The following is an 18,631-nucleotide window of genomic DNA, read 5'->3' as shown; positions in this document are numbered from 1 at the left end:
GGTATACACATACACTCCCAGAGAGGTAATACCGGTATACACATACACTCCCAGAGAGGTAATACCGGTATACACATACATGCCCATAGAGGTAATACCGGTATACACATACACGTCCAGAGAGGTAATACCGGTATACACATACACGCCCAGAGAGGTAATACCGGTATACACATACACGCCCAGAGAGGTAATACCGGTATACACATACATGCACAGATAGGTAATACCGGTATACACATACACGCCCAGAGAGGTAATACCGGTATACACACACACGCCCAGAGAGGTAATACCGGTATACACATACACACCCAGAGAGGTAATACCGGTATACACATACACGCACAGATAGGTAATACCAATATACACATACACGCCCAGAGAGGTAATACCGGTATACACATAAATGCACAGAGAGGTAATACCGGTATACACATACATGCACAAATAGGTAATACCGGTATACACATACACGCCCAGAGAGGGAATACCGGTATACACACATGCACAGAGAGGTAATACCGGTATACACATACACGCCCAGAGAGGTAATACCGGTATACACACATGCACAGAGAGGTAATACCGGTATACACATACACGCCCAGAGAGGTAATACCGGTATACACATACACGCCCAGAGAGGGAATACCGGTATACACATACACGCCCAGAGAGGTAATACCGGTATACACATACACGCCCAGAGAGGTAATACCGGTATACACACACACGTCCAGAGAGGTAATACCGGTATACACATACACGTCCAGAGAAGTAATACCGGTATACACATACATGCACAGATAGATAATACCGGTATACACATACACGCCCAGAGCGGTAATACCGGTATATATATACATGTCCAGAGAGGTAATACCGATATACACATACACGTCCAGTATTACCTCTCATTTTTTAGTGGACAGAGCGTCCAAATACAGGACACCTGGCAACCCCCTAGTTTTAAGTTAGAAAATCAGCTCAAAGAACACTGTAAACATTACAAACATACTGTACCCACCATATTAATGTGCAGTATTGATTGCTTGCACAGGCAGACTTTCTCACCGGGTTGGTTGTGCCTCTATGGGGTATTATGGTATTTGTGAAGATCTCTCTCTGTAAGACTTCTGACAGTGCACTTACAGTATCAGCCATAATGGTCTCTTATTTGTTGTGAAAAATACAATTTACTGCAGCAACAAATAATTTACTGTATACACCCTCAGAATTCTTTTGAATGACTTCCGATTAACAATCAGTTTGCTGAATATACTTGTTAGTTTCCATTTCAAACACATTTAAAGGCATACATCTGGTTTGTAGAGAGTCATGAAATGGCCTTTGTAATGCTTATGCAATTGTGTGTCTCTGAGCTGTTGCATAGCCTGCTTCTCGCATGGTAAATTGTATCACTTTGTTATTACAGAAGATGTTGTTTTGGAACCAGAATGATTAAAGGATGCTGATTTTCATATTTTTTTAATAATAGTCTACTATTTTCTGTAATGCTATTGGATTTATTTTCTTTTTTTGTGTGATTTGAACTGAGTAATAGTTTTGGTAAAAAGTCAGGAAAATACTGTATTTGTATTAAGCCCAATCTGAGTGGCTGGCTGTTGCTATGACACTACATGTCTGTCTCAAGTTATATAATAACGGATGTCATTTAAAATGGAGTACATTAACGTAGCAATCCCCACCCCCCCCCCCCCCCCATCCGTGTGATTGGGAGGGTTTATGATTTTTGTACAGAATTTTAACTCGGGGTTCCTCCGGGGCTCTGCCGTGTTAAGGTGTGGGGAGAGCGGAGGCGCGCTAACGCTGAGGCGCGCTAACGCTGAGGCGCGCTAACGCTGAGGCTCGCCTGCTTCAGTCAGCGCGATTGCACGGACTTGCAGGCGAGCCAGCGTGCGCGAAGGGAGCCGGGGGGGAGGTGGTTGGAGGCGGGGCAGTGACGTCGCTGGGCCAATCGCCCGCGACGCACTGACGTCAATGTCACGGCGCCGACGTCACGGCGCCGTGACGTTGACGCTGCTGAAGGCTGATTGGATGTTTTCAGCCGACAGCGCGCTGAAAAACAGCTTGGCGCTCGGCTGAAAACTCCAGAGCCTGAGCACGCCTGCGAACGCTCGCGTGAGCCCCTTCTCAAGGCATCCTCATTGAGGTTGCAGTGGCTCAGTGCTGAGCGTCCGCACGCCTCAGCACGGCTGGTCCATCTATGGACGCAGCCTTAGTTTTATCTCCAGGCATGCCCCGATTCCCCGGAATATATACCGGCGGCCATGTTTTCTCTACCGAAGTTTAGGAAAATCAAAATGGCCACCAAATCGTGCAGGACCAGCGGGCCAACAGGAAGCCGCAACATCATCGAAGGGATGACATTGCAGCTTCTCATTGGACAACCACGGTGGCCATTTTTGTTATGAACACCTGCAACAAAATTGGTAGGTATCTTGGAAACTAGGGTGTCCCCGGCATAAAAAATAATGCAGCTCATCACCGGAGGAACGCCTGGTTCCAATCCACACAGTATATGTTTATAGTATATGTTTATAATGGGTGGGACAGCTGCTTTGTGTTCGAGGCGTTAGGCTTTCGTTCCACGCTCCATACCGCTTCTGCTGGTATTGATAGTTGGTGTGTAATCCCTATGACTTTGGTGGGAGAAATGAATCCTGCAGAGAACGATCTGTCAGGTATTTAGGATGCGTAATCTCTGAGGATGGAATCAGACCTCATCCCCATAAAAACATCAGCGATTAAAAATTGGCCAAAACCCAGACCAATTAATCTAATAAAAATGAATTCTGCTCCGCGCCTAAATGATATCATTAGCAAGTTACTTTCTCGAATCTCTCAATCAATCTTCATTCAAATGGCCAAATTATTAAATACTTCATTGGGGAATGGCAAACAGCTCAGAATAAGCCTGAATATACTGGGAGAAATGTTCGTGTTTCCCAGTTTCCACATCTTACGACTGATGTTAATATTTAAATAATTCCATCTGGGCACCATTTAAAAGAGCATTTACTCAATAAAACATTATCGCCACAATCCCATGTATTCATTTTTTTTGCACCAAATTTGAATGCAGCACTTGTGAGTGAATCCAGCCCAGTGTTGGAATGCTAACGTCTCACATGGTGCGTTTATGATCTGGGAATGCCAGTGGCTGGGAGGAATTGAGGAGAAGATGTGAGCTGATGCTTAGCTGTGACAAGTAACCAATCAGCCCCTTCTGTACCTGTACTTGGTTCATTCAGTCAGTTCATTTTATTTTAACATCCTTTTAAAAATAACTGGCTTTGGTGAGCAATAAGCAAAAACTCCTACGGCACAAAGCTACTCCTAAGGCTGCGTCCCGCGCTGCCGCGACGCGCGCTCATGCTTGAGAGCGGTGACGTCACCAACTCTCTAAGCTTGAGCGCTAACCTGTCCGTTCCTTCTGCAATTTGCGAGCGCGGGGGGGTGGGAGGGGGCGTGGCGTTTAAGGGAGGGGGCATGGAGCTGGCTGGATCGGGTGTGTGTGTGGCAATAAGTATATAAATATATATATAGCGATAACAATAAAATCCAAGTAGACAGGCAACAATATCAACATCAAATAAAATTTAGCAAATCTATCGGATTGGTGTACAGGAGGGCCCCGGGCATGCGGCTGGTTCCGCTCTAAGGGCCCGCTGCAAAACGAAAATCGCCGGAAAGCGGTACTGGCGATTTTCGGTGTGTGCGCATGCGCAGACCGGCAATTCGCCCTTCAACGCTTGTGCAACCTCGGAAAAACCCTCATTCTGCGCATGCGTGACCTCGGACCGGCCCGTTCTGCGCATGCGTGACCTCGGACCGGCCCGTTCTGCGCATGCGTGACCTCGGACTGGCCCGTTCTGCGCATGCGTGACCTCGGACCGGCCCGTTCTGCGCATGCGTGACCTCGGACTGGCCCGTTCTGCGCATGCGGGACCTCGGACTGGCCGTTCTGCGCATGCGTGACCTCGGACCGGCCCGTTCTGCGCATGCGTGACCTCGGACCGGCCCGTTCTGCACATGCGTGACCTCGGACCGGCCCGTTCTGCGCATGCGTGACCTCGGACCGGCCCGTTCTGCGCATGCGTGACCTCGGACCGGCCCGTTCTGCGCATGCGCAGACATGGCTGCCCCCTTCTCGGTATCGGCTGATCGCCAAAAAGCGGGGCGCCGAGAAGTGGGGCCTTGCTGTACTACACTTTATTTCTCAATCTTTAGAACTGGTAAATAATACTCTGTTTTTATCTTCTCCGGTAGGATCCTGGATCGTGTGTGTGTATGTGTGTGTGTGTGTGTGCGTGTGCGTGTGCGTGTGCGTGCACATTGACTGGTGCTGATTCGTTGTTGAAGGGTCATGTGATCATTCTGAGCGCTTGGAAATCACTTTTCCATGTCTCCCCAAGCGCTGAGCATTGGAGTGTACGTGCATGCACGCACGAAGCGTCAGTATGGCCATGCTCATGTCATAACATTACAGTGAGCGCACCAAGCATGAGCGCGCGTCGCGGAAGAGTGGCTGCAGCCTAATAGTGACAGTTGGGGTAACTGGCTCGGTAGAGACTAGTAGCTCTTGGGAACTTCGCCTTCAGGTAAAGAAATAAAAGAAACACCCCTTTGATAAGACATGGCCCTTCTCCCTAAATTAGTATAATAAGGAGTTTTGTGACCCGTTTGTAAAATATTGTTTCCTTTATTTGTGGCAGATATTAGATATGTTCTAATTGTTTTCTGTATATTTCGTACTTCCTTCTTCTTTATTGTTTTGTTCAGTTTATCTAAAATAACATCTTCATTCTCTCCCAAAAACCTGAATTTTTAAACAACAGGACACTTTTGTTCTGCTTGTGTGTGACAATGTGACGGACTAAGTGTGTGAAAGCGCACGCGTTCCTTGTGTGCTCTGTTACTGTGTTGAATGAAGAAGCGCACGCGTTCCTTGTGTGCTCTGTTACTGTGTTGAATGAAGAAGCGCACGCGTTCCTTGTGTGCTCTGTTACTGTGTTTAATGAAGAAGCGCACGTGTTCCTTGTGTGCTCTGTTACTGTGTTTAATGAAGAAGCGCACGTGTTCCTTGTGTGCTCTGTTACTGTGTTTAATGAAGAAGCGCACGCGTTCCTTGTGTGCTCTGTTACTGTGTTTAATGAAGAAGCGCACGTGTTCCTTGTGTGCTCTGTTACTGTGTTTAATGAAGAAGCGCACGCGTTCCTTGTGTGCTCTGTTACTGTGTTTAATGAAGAAGCGCACGTGTTCCTTGTGTGCTCTGTTACTGTGTTTAATGAAGAAGCGCACGTGTTCCTTGTGTGCTCTGTTACTGTGTTTAATGAAGAAGCGCACGCGTTCCTTGTGTGCTCTGTTACTGTGTTTAATGAAGAAGCGCACGCGTTCCTTGTGTGCTCTGTTACTGTGTTTAATGAAGAAGCGCACGCGTTCCTTGTGTGCTCTGTTACTGTGTTGAATGAAGAAGCGCACGCGTTCCTTGTGTGCTCTGTTACTGTGTTTAATGAAGAAGCGCACGCGTTCCTTGTGTGCTCTGTTACTGTGTTTAATGAAGAAGCGCACGTGTTCCTTGTGTGCTCTGTTACTGTGTTTAATGAAGAAGCGCACGTGTTCCTTGTGTGCTCTGTTACTGTGTTTAATGAAGAAGCGCACGTGTTCCTTGTGTGCTCTGTTACTGTGTTTAATGAAGAAGCGCACGTGTTCCTTGTGTGCTCTGTTACTGTGTTTAATGAAGAAGCGCACGTGTTCCTTGTGTGCTCTGTTACTGTGTTTAATGAAGAAGCGCACGTGTTCCTTGTGTGCTCTGTTACTGTGTTGAATGAAGAAGCGCACGTGTTCCTTGTGTGCTCTGTTACTGTGTTTAATGAAGAAGCGCACGCGTTCCTTGTGTGCTCTGTTACTGTGTTTAATGAAGAAGCGCACGCGTTCCTTGTGTGCTCTGTTACTGTGTTTAATGAAGAAGCGCACGCGTTCCTTGTGTGCTCTGTTACTGTGTTTAATGAAGAAGCGCACGCGTTCCTTGTGTGCTCTGTTACTGTGTTTAATGAAGAAGCGCACGTGTTCCTTGTGTGCTCTGTTACTGTGTTTAATGAAGAAGCGCACGTGTTCCTTGTGTGCTCTGTTACTGTGTTTAATGAAGAAGCGCTTGCGTGTTCCTTGTGTGCTCTGTTACTGTGTTTAATGAAGAAGCGCACGTGTTCCTTGTGTGCTCTGTTACTGTGTTTAATGAAGAAGCGCACGCGTTCCTTGTGTGCTCTGTTACTGTGTTGAATGAAGAAGCGCACGCGTTCCTTGTGTGCTCTGTTACTGTGTTGAATGAAGAAGCGCACGTGTTCCTTGTGTGCTCTGTTACTGTGTTGAATGAAGAAGCGCACGTGTTCCTTGTGTGCTCTGTTACTGTGTTTAATGAAGAAGCGCACGCGTTCCTTGTGTGCTCTGTTACTGTGTTTAATGAAGAAGCGCACGTGTTCCTTGTGTGCTCTGTTACTGTGTTTAATGAAGAAGCGCACGCGTTCCTTGTGTGCTCTGTTACTGTGTTTAATGAAGAAGCGCACGCGTTCCTTGTGTGCTCTGTTACTGTGTTTAATGAAGAAGCGCACGCGTTCCTTGTGTGCTCTGTTACTGTGTTTAATGAAGAAGCGCACGCGTTCCTTGTGTGCTCTGTTACTGTGTTTAATGAAGAAGCGCACGCGTTCCTTGTGTGCTCTGTTACTGTGTTTAATGAAGAAGCGCACGTGTTCCTTGTGTGCTCTGTTACTGTGTTTAATGAAGAAGCGCACGTGTTCCTTGTGTGCTCTGTTACTGTGTTTAATGAAGAAGCGCACGTGTTCCTTGTGTGCTCTGTTACTGTGTTTAATGAAGAAGCGCACGCGTTCCTTGTGTGCTCTGTTACTGTGTTTAATGAAGAAGCGCACGTGTTCCTTGTGTGCTCTGTTACTGTGTTGAATGAAGAAGCGCACGTGTTCCTTGTGTGCTCTGTTACTGTGTTTAATGAAGAAGCGCACGCGTTCCTTGTGTGCTCTGTTACTGTGTTTAATGAAGAAGCGCACGTGTTCCTTGTGTGCTCTGTTACTGTGTTTAATGAAGAAGCGCACGCGTTCCTTGTGTGCTCTGTTACTGTGTTTAATGAAGAAGCGCACGCGTTCCTTGTGTGCTCTGTTACTGTGTTTAATGAAGAAGCGCACGTGTTCCTTGTGTGCTCTGTTACTGTGTTTAATGAAGAAGCGCACGTGTTCCTTGTGTGCTCTGTTACTGTGTTTAATGAAGAAGCGCACGCGTTCCTTGTGTGCTCTGTTACTGTGTTTAATGAAGAAGCGCACGCGTTCCTTGTGTGCTCTGTTACTGTGTTTAATGAAGAAGCGCACGCGTTCCTTGTGTGCTCTGTTACTGTGTTTAATGAAGAAGCGCACGTGTTCCTTGTGTGCTCTGTTACTGTGTTTAATGAAGAAGCGCACGTGTTCCTTGTGTGCTCTGTTACTGTGTTTAATGAAGAAGCGCACGCGTTCCTTGTGTGCTCTGTTACTGTGTTTAATGAAGAAGCGCACGCGTTCCTTGTGTGCTCTGTTACTGTGTTTAATGAAGAAGCGCACGCGTTCCTTGTGTGCTCTGTTACTGTGTTTAATGAAGAAGCGCACGCGTTCCTTGTGTGCTCTGTTACTGTGTTTAATGAAGAAGCGCACGCGTTCCTTGTGTGCTCTGTTACTGTGTTTAATGAAGAAGCGCTTGCGTGTTCCTTGTGTGCTCTGTTACTGTGTTTAATGAAGAAGCGCACGCGTTCCTTGTGTGCTCTGTTACTGTGTTTAATGAAGAAGCGCACGCGTTCCTTGTGTGCTCTGTTACTGTGTTTAATGAAGAAGCGCACGTGTTCCTTGTGTGCTCTGTTACTGTGTTTAATGAAGAAGCGCACGTGTTCCTTGTGTGCTCTGTTACTGTGTTTAATGAAGAAGCGCACGTGTTCCTTGTGTGCTCTGTTACTGTGTTTAATGAAGAAGCGCTTGCGTGTTCCTTGTGTGCTCTGTTACTGTGTTTAATGAAGAAGCGCACGCGTTCCTTGTGTGCTCTGTTACTGTGTTTAATGAAGAAGCGCACGTGTTCCTTGTGTGCTCTGTTACTGTGTTTAATGAAGAAGCGCACGTGTTCCTTGTGTGCTCTGTTACTGTGTTTAATGAAGAAGCGCACGTGTTCCTTGTGTGCTCTGTTACTGTGTTTAATGAAGAAGCGCACGCGTTCCTTGTGTGCTCTGTTACTGTGTTTAATGAAGAAGCGCACGCGTTCCTTGTGTGCTCTGTTACTGTGTTTAATGAAGACGCGCACGTGTTCCTTGTGTGCTCTGTTACTGTGTTTAATGAAGAAGCGCACGTGTTCCTTGTGTGCTCTGTTACTGTGTTGAATGAAGAAGCGCACGTGTTCCTTGTGTGCTCTGTTACTGTGTTTAATGAAGAAGCGCACGTGTTCCTTGTGTGCTCTGTTACTGTGTTTAATGTAGAAGCGCACGTGTTCCTTGTGTGCTCTGTTACTGTGTTTAATGAAGAAGCGCTTGCGTGTTCCTTGTGTGCTCTGTTACTGTGTTGAATGAAGAAGCGCACGTGTTCCTTGTGTGCTCTGGTACTGTGTTTAATGAAGAAGCGCACGCGTTCCTTGTGTGCTCTGTTACTGTGTTGAATGAAGAAGCGCACGTGTTCCTTGTGTGCTCTGGTACTGTGTTTAATGAAGAAGCGCACGCGTTCCTTGTGTGCTCTGTTACTGTGTTTAATGAAGAAGCGCTTGCGTGTTCCTTGTGTGCTCTGTTACTGTGTTTAATGAAGAAGCGCACGTGTTCCTTGTGTGCTCTGTTACTGTGTTTAATGAAGAAGCGCACGTGTTCCTTGTGTGCTCTGTTACTGTGTTTAATGAAGAAGCGCACGTGTTCCTTGTGTGCTCTGTTACTGTGTTTAATGAAGAAGCGCACGTGTTCCTTGTGTGCTCTGTTACTGTGTTTAATGAAGACGCGCACGTGTTCCTTGTGTGCTCTGTTACTGTGTTTAATGAAGAAGCGCACGTGTTCCTTGTGTGCTCTGTTACTGTGTTTAATGAAGAAGCGCACGCGTTCCTTGTGTGCTCTGTTACTGTGTTTAATGAAGAAGCGCACGTGTTCCTTGTGTGCTCTGTTACTGTGTTTAATGAAGAAGCGCACGTGTTCCTTGTGTGCTCTGTTACTGTGTTTAATGAAGACGCGCTTGCGTGTCTGGCACGGTGGTTTACGTTCTCTGTTGTCTGCCGCACTCTTTCATCCTGTAGGCAAAATGCAAGATGGAAATGTGGAGAACATCCAGAACAAAGGTAAAACCCTTCTCCTGTACTGATATAGGGGGTGGGGGAATGCAGGGGTTTAGCAGAACTATACAACTGTTGGGTCCTATGGGCCACACTTTAACCTGATTTATTTCTGTGACTCAATGCACATACACCTACTAATAATAATAACTTTATTTCATTTAGCGCTTTTCTCCCAATGGGACACAAAGCGCGTCACAGTTACAGCATAGCAGCACATAGGAATGTTATAGGCACAGTCCCTGCCCAGAGGAGCTTACACTCTATGTTATTGGTGCCTGAGGCACAGTGATTCGCCCGAGGTCACAAGGAGCAGACACCAGGAACTGAACCAGGTTCCAAACCGTGTGGTTCTTACCAGAGTCCGTGTCAGAGCCGCTCCTCCTCCTTCTCCAGAAGGAAATGACAATGTGATACTGCGACTTAAAGCCCTTTCCCTCTCGTATAGAAATGTTCAAACAGGACAGGCCCTCCCACCATTCAAGTGGTCATACTCTTATTCCCCCATCTTGTAGGAAAGTGCAGTAGGTCTTTTCCGTATTGATCTGCAGAAGAATGTAGAAGAAATAGGCCTAGGCTACAATACGTGACATGTGTCTTACATGTAAAAAAAGAAAAGAAGGATTTCCAACATGGATCACTCACATGTAATAATCTAGCGGTCTCTGATACTCAGTGATATCTTAAGAACATATGAAGTGATCTCTTTGAAGAGGCCACGGTGTTGGACTTTAAAGGGCTGTGTTAACTTCTTTGCTTGTGCTATGGCAGCCAAACAGCAGGATGGCGCAGCCGCGATGGAGATGCAGCCCCTGAAAAGTGCTGAGGGGGGAGACGGAGACGACAAGGACAAAAAGAAATTGAATCCGCACAAGAAGGAGAAGTCTGTGCTGCAGGGCAAGCTGACCAAGCTGGCTGTACAGATCGGGAAAGCTGGTAGGTCGGGGGCCGTGCTTCCTATTGTAGAGGAGAACCTGTCCGTGTTGTCTTCCAACGTACGTACTAGTCCAGTGGTGTTCAACTCCACTCCTCAAGATCCCCCAATAGGTCAGGTTTTAAGGATATATCCCAGCTTCAGCACAGGTGGCTCAATCAGTGGCAAGTCAAAGACTGAGCCACTGATCGAGCCACCTGTGCTGAAGCTGGGATATCCGTAAAACTTGACCTGCTGGGGGCCTGAGGACTGGAGTTGAGCACCACTGGACTAGTTGACCAATATGACAATTGATGGATGTTGGTCTTTCACTTCCATTTTCTGGGCCCAGTTGCACAAGCTTTTTTACTGCAAAGATACATGTTATGAAGTCAATGAAAGGGACAGATCGCTAATTAGCTCATTGTGAAAGCACTGCGGTGGTAATTTGCCTATCCACAACCAGAATTAGCACTGCTGCAGTGATCCCGTTGCCAAATACTTACGTTGTTGAGGACTTTGTTTCATTTGCAGGTTTGGTCATGTCCGCCATTACGGTCATCATCTTGGTACTCTACTTTGCCATTGATACTTTTGTGGTTCAAAAGAAGCAGTGGATGCCGGAGTGCACCCCTATCTACATCCAGTACTTTGTTAAATTCTTTATTATCGGTGTCACGGTGTTGGTGGTAGCTGTTCCCGAGGGACTTCCTCTTGCCGTCACCATATCGCTGGCATACTCGGTTAAAGTAAGTAGCATTAGCCCGTTTTATCATTAATTGCAGTTGTTCAGATCCATCGTCCCTGAAAATAAAACTCCCTGTACTTACTGTACTTGATGTGTTTAACCCCACTCTACATTTATACTTTATTAACTGACACGTATGTATGTATGTATTGTATTGTATGTCTTTATTTATATATCGCCATTAATGTACATAGTGCTTTACAGTAGTAATACACGTGACAATCATATAAATAACAAATAACTACAAATAACATATAATGGGAATAAGTGCTTCAGACATAAATGTAACATGGTAGAAAAGGAGTCCCTGCTCCGAAGAGCTCACAATCTAATTGGTGGGGAGAACGTAAAAAGACAGAAGGAGGGCATTCAGGTAAGTGCGTCTGCAGGGCGCCAAGCTTTATTTATCAGGTGTATAGTATCAGCCATGGAGCTACTCATATGCTTCTTTAAGCAGGTGTGTTTTAAGGTGGGTCTTAAAGGTGGATAGAGAGGGTGCTAGTTGGGTATTAAGGGGAAGGGCATTCCAGAGGTGTGGGGCAGTCAGTGAGAAAGGTTTAAGGTGGGAGAGGGCTTTAGATACAAAGGGGGTAGAAAGAAGACATCCTTGAGCAGAACGCAAGAGTCGGGATGGTGCATAGCGAGAAATTAGGGCTGAGATGTAAGGAGGGGCAGAAGTGTGTAAAGCTTTAAAAGTGAGGAGGAGAATTGAGTGCGAGATGCGAGATTTGATAGGAAGCCAGGAGAGGGATTTCATGAGGGGAGACGCTGAGACAGATCTAGGAAAGAGTAGAGTGATTCTGGCATCAACGTTTAGGATAGATTGTAGGGGAGACAGGTGAGAGGCAGGAAGGCCGGACAGCAGGAGGTTACAGTAATCAAGATGGGAGAGAATGAGGGCCTGAGTCAGAGTTTTAGCAGTCGAGCAACAGAGGAAAGGCATATCTTGGTAATATTGCGGAGGAAAAAGCAACAGGTTTTAGATACGTTTTGAATGTCAGACGAGAATGTGAGAGAGGAGTCGAGTGTGACCCCTAGGCAGCGTGCTTGGGCTACTGGGTGAATGATGGCACTTCCAACAGTAATGTGGAAGGAGGTAGCAAGGCCAGGTTTGGGAGGAAGTATTGTTTTAAACAAAAAGAGGTGTTGAATAAAGAGATTCTCATAAGAGTATTTGTAAGAAGAATAACACCTGTTCCAGTTTCTCATTTCTTACACCGATATATTTGTTTTTGTTTTTCAGAAAATGATGAAAGATAACAATTTAGTAAGGCATTTAGATGCTTGCGAGACAATGGGGAACGCCACCGCCATCTGCTCCGACAAGACCGGCACGCTGACTACTAACAGAATGACAGTGGTGCAAGCTTACCTGGCAGACGTTCATTATAAAGAGATTCCAGACCCCGACGCACTTTCAGCTAAAACCTTAGATCTGCTGGTACATGCCATTGGCATCAACAGTGCGTATACCTCCAAAGTCCTGGTAAGAAACACCACAGGACACTATGTGAACCAAGACTTGCACGCTCAGAATTAGAAAGGGAAGCAATAACTCACATACAAAAATGTGGCCTGAGGTAACCCATATAAACAAAGGAAAATGAGTAGCACTCCAAAATAGTGGTCAAGTGGTGAGTATTTATTCATCCAATCTTTGGGAAACGTTGGATGAATACTCACCTCTTGACCACTATTTTGGAGCGCTACTCTTCTTTCTTCATTTCTATGGGCTTTTACCATTGACTTTTAGCGCCCGCAAGTATCTTTAACTTTTACCTTTATATACTACCGGTATATACTTATATACGTATACTTATACCTTTTATATATTTTGGACTCTGGTAACCCCCCATGTAACATGTAAAAAGTAGGAAGCTTACACAAGCTTGCTTTATTTTTTATTATTCCAGTTGAGACTAATTCTAGTGCTTCTTTGGGAAAATCAGCGCTCGGGGGGTTGGGTGAGGAGTTGGATCAACACATTGGTAATTGTATCTTTTAACGATTTCTATCAAAAGCATTATATTGTCACTATCTCATCAGAAACGTCCTTTAAAGTGTACAGTTAGTATATGGACCAGTTACATAGTTACATAGTAGATGAGGTTGAAAAAAGACGTGTCCATCAAGTTCAACCTATGCTACATTTAGACAACAGATACTTTATCCGATATCTATACTTACAGTATATTGATCCAGAGGAAGGCAAACACAAACCCCAGTGACATTTATCCAATGATATCTCATAAGGGGAAAATAAATTCCTTCCTGAATCCAAGAATTGGCAATCGGATTAATCCCTGGATCAACATCCTTCCCATGTATACTTATTTGGTATATCCCTGTAAACCTTTCATTTCTAAAAAGATGCCCAACCTTTTTTTGGACAGATCTATTGTATCTGCCATCACAGTCCCCATGGGTAATGAATCCCACATTGTAACTGCCCTCATCATACAGACAGCCTGTGACTTGGATACCTGCCTAATGTGGTTCTGATTGTGACTTTTTTCCCTGGGCAAGAACCCTAGTCCTATAGTAAATCTAGTGGGTTTGTTTTTCAGACCATTTGCTTCAAGATCTTTTATTTTATTTATATATATATATATACATATATATATATATGTATATATATGTGTGTGTGTGTGTGTGTGTGTGTGTGTGTGTGTGTGTGTGTGTGTGTGTGTGTGTGTGTGTGTGTGTGTGTGTGTGTGTGTGTGTGTTTAAAAGGAACCCCTTACTCAGCAAAACAAATGAAAACAAAAAAAGGACATTTTTAAATGGCAAGGTTTTATCTGTGACTTGGAGAAGGGTCTTGTTGCTGTTCTTTGAGCCTTACCACCTACCTCTGGTTGGCCCTGTATAATTCATGACTTATCAGAGTGGAAGCTTCTTCAATAAATTATTCAAAAATGATGGAATACAAGAGTGTGCAACTGAATGTTAACCTTTTCCCAGCGAAAGAGATTGTGTCTTGTACAATATTGCTAGTATCTTATCTACATTCAAACACGAGGTTACTCAGAGCTGATACATTGAAATCAAAATGCCTCTTGTAATGTCAATTTAACTCTCGAAACCATACATAGACTCCAAAGAGTTTAAGCCTTTTCTTCTCCGTGTGTCTTTTTTCTATTTATTTCAAAGTGGAAACGTGTTCCTAGTAGGTCATTTTAGAAGAAGGGTGAATTGAATGGACATGCCTTTCCCTTTCATCCCAGTGAAGTATGTAACTGTCAATCAAGACCTGAATGGAAAGAGCCTTTAGTGTCTCATGTGGAATAAAAGTAGGGTGGATTTCCTCTTTCATTTAGTCAACAGACTGCTGGATGATTGAGCGTTGCCCGCTTTGGGCTTCCCCTGCTGGGCGACTCTGCAGTGAATACGTAGAGCTCAAAACTTCTAGAGCCATATTCTCAAAGGCGTTCAGAGGCCCTGGTGTGGAGGGCTTTGTAAAGTTGCGAGTACGTGCACACGGGTGTATCCAGGACAGAGGTCGATTGTGACGTGCAGTAGGTAAAGTAAAGCCTTATGTTATATAGGGAATAATAAAAACAACCATCTATAGAAAAAGAGATATATAAGGGGAACATGGCATCATTTGGATCATCTAGTTACGGCCATTCCCCAGCAATCGGTGCTGCCTGCTGACATGTTCATGGAGTAAGAGTCTGGTGTAAGAGAGGATGTAATACCTTGTGGTGTCTGTGCGATATTTCTTTCCCTTAACTCCTTATAATTACCAGGTGTGAGTATAAATATATACACCACAGATTTTCTTACGGCCGCTGCAGGTGAAGACTTGGAAGAGCTGTTGGTTAAGAAGTTTTGCCGGCACTTTGTAATGAGACTTCCGTGTTCTCTTCTTTGTTCCCCAGCCGCCAGAACGGGAAGGAGGTCTTCCACGCCAAGTTGGAAACAAAACAGAGTGCGGCTTGTTGGGCTTTATCTTGGACCTAAAGCGGGATTACCAGGTAGTGCGGATTCAGATCCCCGAGGAGAAGCTTTATAAAGTGTACACCTTCAATTCTGTTAGAAAGTCCATGAGCACGGTGGTTAAACTTGAGGATGGCAGCTACCGGATGTATACCAAAGGAGCTTCTGAGATTGTTCTGAAAAAGTAAGTCCCTTTGCTACTCGGTAGTAAGATTTTCCATTATTATTATTATTATTTCTATTTGTTTTCTTTTATTGGGCATTATCTTAGTTTCTTATTGGGACTTAGTAATGCTCCTCTCATTCCATTTGCAGACACACCTGATTTCACCCACGCCTCCCTGCCATCTCTTCCCCTGTAAAGTGTGTTAACCCTTAAGTTATTTGATTAACCTTAAAACTTGCCCCACAAATCAAGCATACCAATAGCCTGCACTCATGCTTACTGTCCCACACTCAGTCACTCCTACCACCCATTGTGGCCAAGCACTCCCACCTACAGCACTTACTCCCTCACCTGCTGCCTCTGTAACTCTCCCATCAAACCTCTTCAATTGTAAGCTCTCCGGGGCAGGGATTTCCTTTCCTATTGTCTGATTTTGCTGCACTTATTGTATTATTATAATTATTATAATTCCCTGTACTGTGTTCTTTGTGAAGCGCTGAGTACTTTTGGCGCTGTATAAATAAAGACATACAATATAATACAATACAATTTGCAGGTGTTCTAGAATATTGAATGACGCCGGAGAACCGCGGATCTTCAAGCCTAAAGACCGGGATGAGATGGTAAAAAAAGTGATCGAACCCATGGCCTGTGATGGACTCAGAACCATCTGCATCGCTTTTCGGGATTTTGACATGAGCCCAGAACCAGATTGGGACAATGAGAATGACATCGTAATGGATCTCACCTGTCTTTCTGTAGTTGGCATTCAAGATCCAGTGAGACCAGAGGTACAGTATGTGTGATCGTGAAGTCGAAGTAATGCCCTGTTAATAAATTAACCAAATGAGAGCTATATCTTGATTGACCATGAAAGCGATATTTCCATAGCACAACTAGAAATGGGATCTTGCTTCCTGGTGTTTGTGGTAACATAGCGTGCGCGTTGGGGGGCTGATTAGTCAGTTGTTCCTGTTATGGATTATTCTGCTGCATGAAATGAATGTCTTGCTGTGAATTCCATATGCCTATTTCCGGCGGTCTAGAACATTTGGTCGCAGCCGTTTCGCCGCGACCAAATGACTGTCCGGTGTTTGGCTGCTGCTCACGTCGCCGCCGCAACTCTCCGCCGCCGGCCGCTTCACTGCTTAGGTAAGTCACTAACCTTAACCCTCACCCTAAAACCCCCTAATGTTAACCCCTAATAATAACGCTACACTTTACCCTAAAAACCTTAACCCCCTTACCCTAAAACCCTTTACCCTAAGACCTTACTCTAACTGCTAAACCCCTAAAGTTATCCCCCTACCCTAACCGCTAAACCCCTAAAGTTATCCCACTACCCTAACCGCTAAACCCCTAAAGTTATCCCCCTAAACAAACTGCTAAACCCCTAAAGTTATCCCCCTACCCTAACTGCTAAAAACCCCTAAAGTTATCCCCCTACCCTAACCGCTAAACCCCTAATGTTATCCCCCTACCCTAACCGCTAAACCCCTAAAGTTATCCCCCTACCCTAACCGCTAAACCCCTAAAGTTATCCCCCTACCCTAACCACAAAATTCCTAAAGTTATCCCCCTACCCTAACCACAAAATTCCTAAAGTTATCCCCCTACCCTAACCACTAAACCCCTAAAGTTATCCCCCTAACCACTAAAACCCCTAAAGTTATCCCCCTACCCTAACTAATAAAATCCCTAAAGTTATCCCCCTACCCTAACCGCTAAACCCCTAAAGTTATCCCCCTACCCTAACCGCTAAACCCCTAAAGTTATCCCCCTACCCTAACCACTAAAACCCCTAAAGTTATCCCCCTAACCAAACTGCTAAACCCCTAAAGTTATCCCCCTACCCTAACTGCTAAACCCCTAATGTTATCCCCCTACCCTAACTGCTAAACCCCTAATGTTATCCCCCTACCCTAACTGCTAAACCCCTAAAGTTATCCCCCTACCCTAACCACTAAACCCCTAATGTTATCCCCCTACCCTAACTGCTAAAACCCTAATGTTATCCCCCTTCCCAAACTGCTAAACCCCTAATGTTATCCCCCTACCCTAACTGCTAAACCCCTAATGTTATCCCCCTACCCTAACCGCTAAACCCCTAAAGTTATCCCCCTACCCTAACCACTAAAACCCCTAAAGTTATCCCCCTACCCTAACCACAAAATTCCTAAAGTTATCCCCCTACCCTAACCACTAAAACCCCTAAAGTTATCCCCCTACCCTAACTGCTAAAACCCCTAAAGTTATCTCCCTACCCTAACTAATAAAATCCCTAAAGTTATCCCCCTAACCAAACTGCTAAACCCCTAATGTTATCCCCCTACCCTAACCACTAAACCCCTAATGTTATCCCCCTACCCTAACTGCTAAACCCCTAATGTTATCCCCCTACCCTAACTGCTAAACCCCTAAAGTTATCCCCCTACCCTAACCGCTAAACCCCTAACGTTATCCCCCTACCCTAACCGTTAAACCCCTAAAGTTATCCCCCTACCCTAACCGCTAAAACCCTAATGTTATCCCCCTTCCCAAACTGCTAAACCCCTAAAGTTATCCCCCTACCCTAACCACTAAAACCCCTAAAGTTATCCCCCTACCCTAACCACTAAAACCCTAAAGTTATCCCCCTAACCACTAAAACCCCTAAAAATAACCTCCTAACCATAAACTTACCTTCTCATTTAAGCGGCCGGCAGCGGGGGTCCCCCTGCGGCTAAACACTAGCGGTGAGTTGGCTGGTCGCGGCGGGATGGCCGCAGCCAAATGTCCCATTCCGATTTCCGGTACACAAAGTGAGGCTGAATTACCTGATGCTTATAGATAATATTTTCGGATACCAGACATAGCCGCACAGTGCCTGTCCCAGGCCGCGTCGCTCACAGCGCGTCCTGCTTTCATGTGTTATGTCCAGGTTCCCGAAGCCATAAGGAAGTGCCAGCGGGCGGGCATCACTGTGCGCATGGTGACCGGAGACAACATTAATACGGCCCGCGCCATTGCCATTAAGTGCGGCATTCTGCACCCCGGAGAGGACTTTCTCTGCATCGAAGGGAAAGAGTTTAACCGGAGGATCCGCAATGAGAAGGGGGAGGCAAGTTCCACCCGCCCGTCACTTCCCACGGGAACACAAGGGCAGGATCGGGAGCGAAGCTGCACGCGGTGTATACGCTTGCTTTCAGCACAATACCTTAGGCCTAATTATACAAGACGCCGCTGAGCGGAAGCGCGGTCCGGTGAAGTCATCCTGCGCTGCCGCCGAGCGGCATCTTGATTGTGCAGAAGAGACAGGAGAGGAGGCGTGGCTGTGAGCGGTTCAACCTCATTGGCTGAACCGCTCACGTCACGCGCCAGTCACCTACCAATAACAATTTAGAAAATGTCTTCAGCAGATGGCCGCCCTGCGGCTCCGCGCGGCGCGCTGGTGTGTAAAGCTTCATCGCATTTCAGCGTTTTGGTTTTCAGCCGTACGCGACGCCGCCGGCGATTTGTGGTATAATCACGGACTTAC

At 45.6% G+C, this 18,631-nt stretch overlaps 1 protein-coding gene across 14 annotated transcripts in view; it reads left to right on the top strand.

Moving 5' to 3' along the window:
- ATP2B2 (ATPase plasma membrane Ca2+ transporting 2) overlaps positions 1–18,631 on the top strand; it is a 389,572-nt gene that overhangs the window by 294,440 nt on the left and 76,501 nt on the right. For all 14 annotated transcript variants that reach the window (XM_075573778.1, XM_075573776.1, XM_075573774.1 and 11 more), the window contains 7 exons: positions 9,313–9,354; positions 10,120–10,284; positions 10,796–11,010; positions 12,253–12,495; positions 14,891–15,132; positions 15,671–15,905; positions 18,035–18,214. In XM_075573778.1, coding sequence (XP_075429893.1) covers positions 9,313–9,354; positions 10,120–10,284; positions 10,796–11,010; positions 12,253–12,495; positions 14,891–15,132; positions 15,671–15,905; positions 18,035–18,214 — 1,322 coding nt within the window. The remainder of the gene's footprint in view (positions 1–9,312; positions 9,355–10,119; positions 10,285–10,795; positions 11,011–12,252; positions 12,496–14,890; positions 15,133–15,670; positions 15,906–18,034; positions 18,215–18,631) is intronic.

This window comes from Ascaphus truei, chromosome 17 (assembly GCF_040206685.1).
Source record: "Ascaphus truei isolate aAscTru1 chromosome 17, aAscTru1.hap1, whole genome shotgun sequence".
NCBI classification, from domain to species: domain Eukaryota; kingdom Metazoa; phylum Chordata; class Amphibia; order Anura; family Ascaphidae; genus Ascaphus; species Ascaphus truei.
This window is presented reverse-complemented; position numbering and strand designations above follow the sequence as displayed.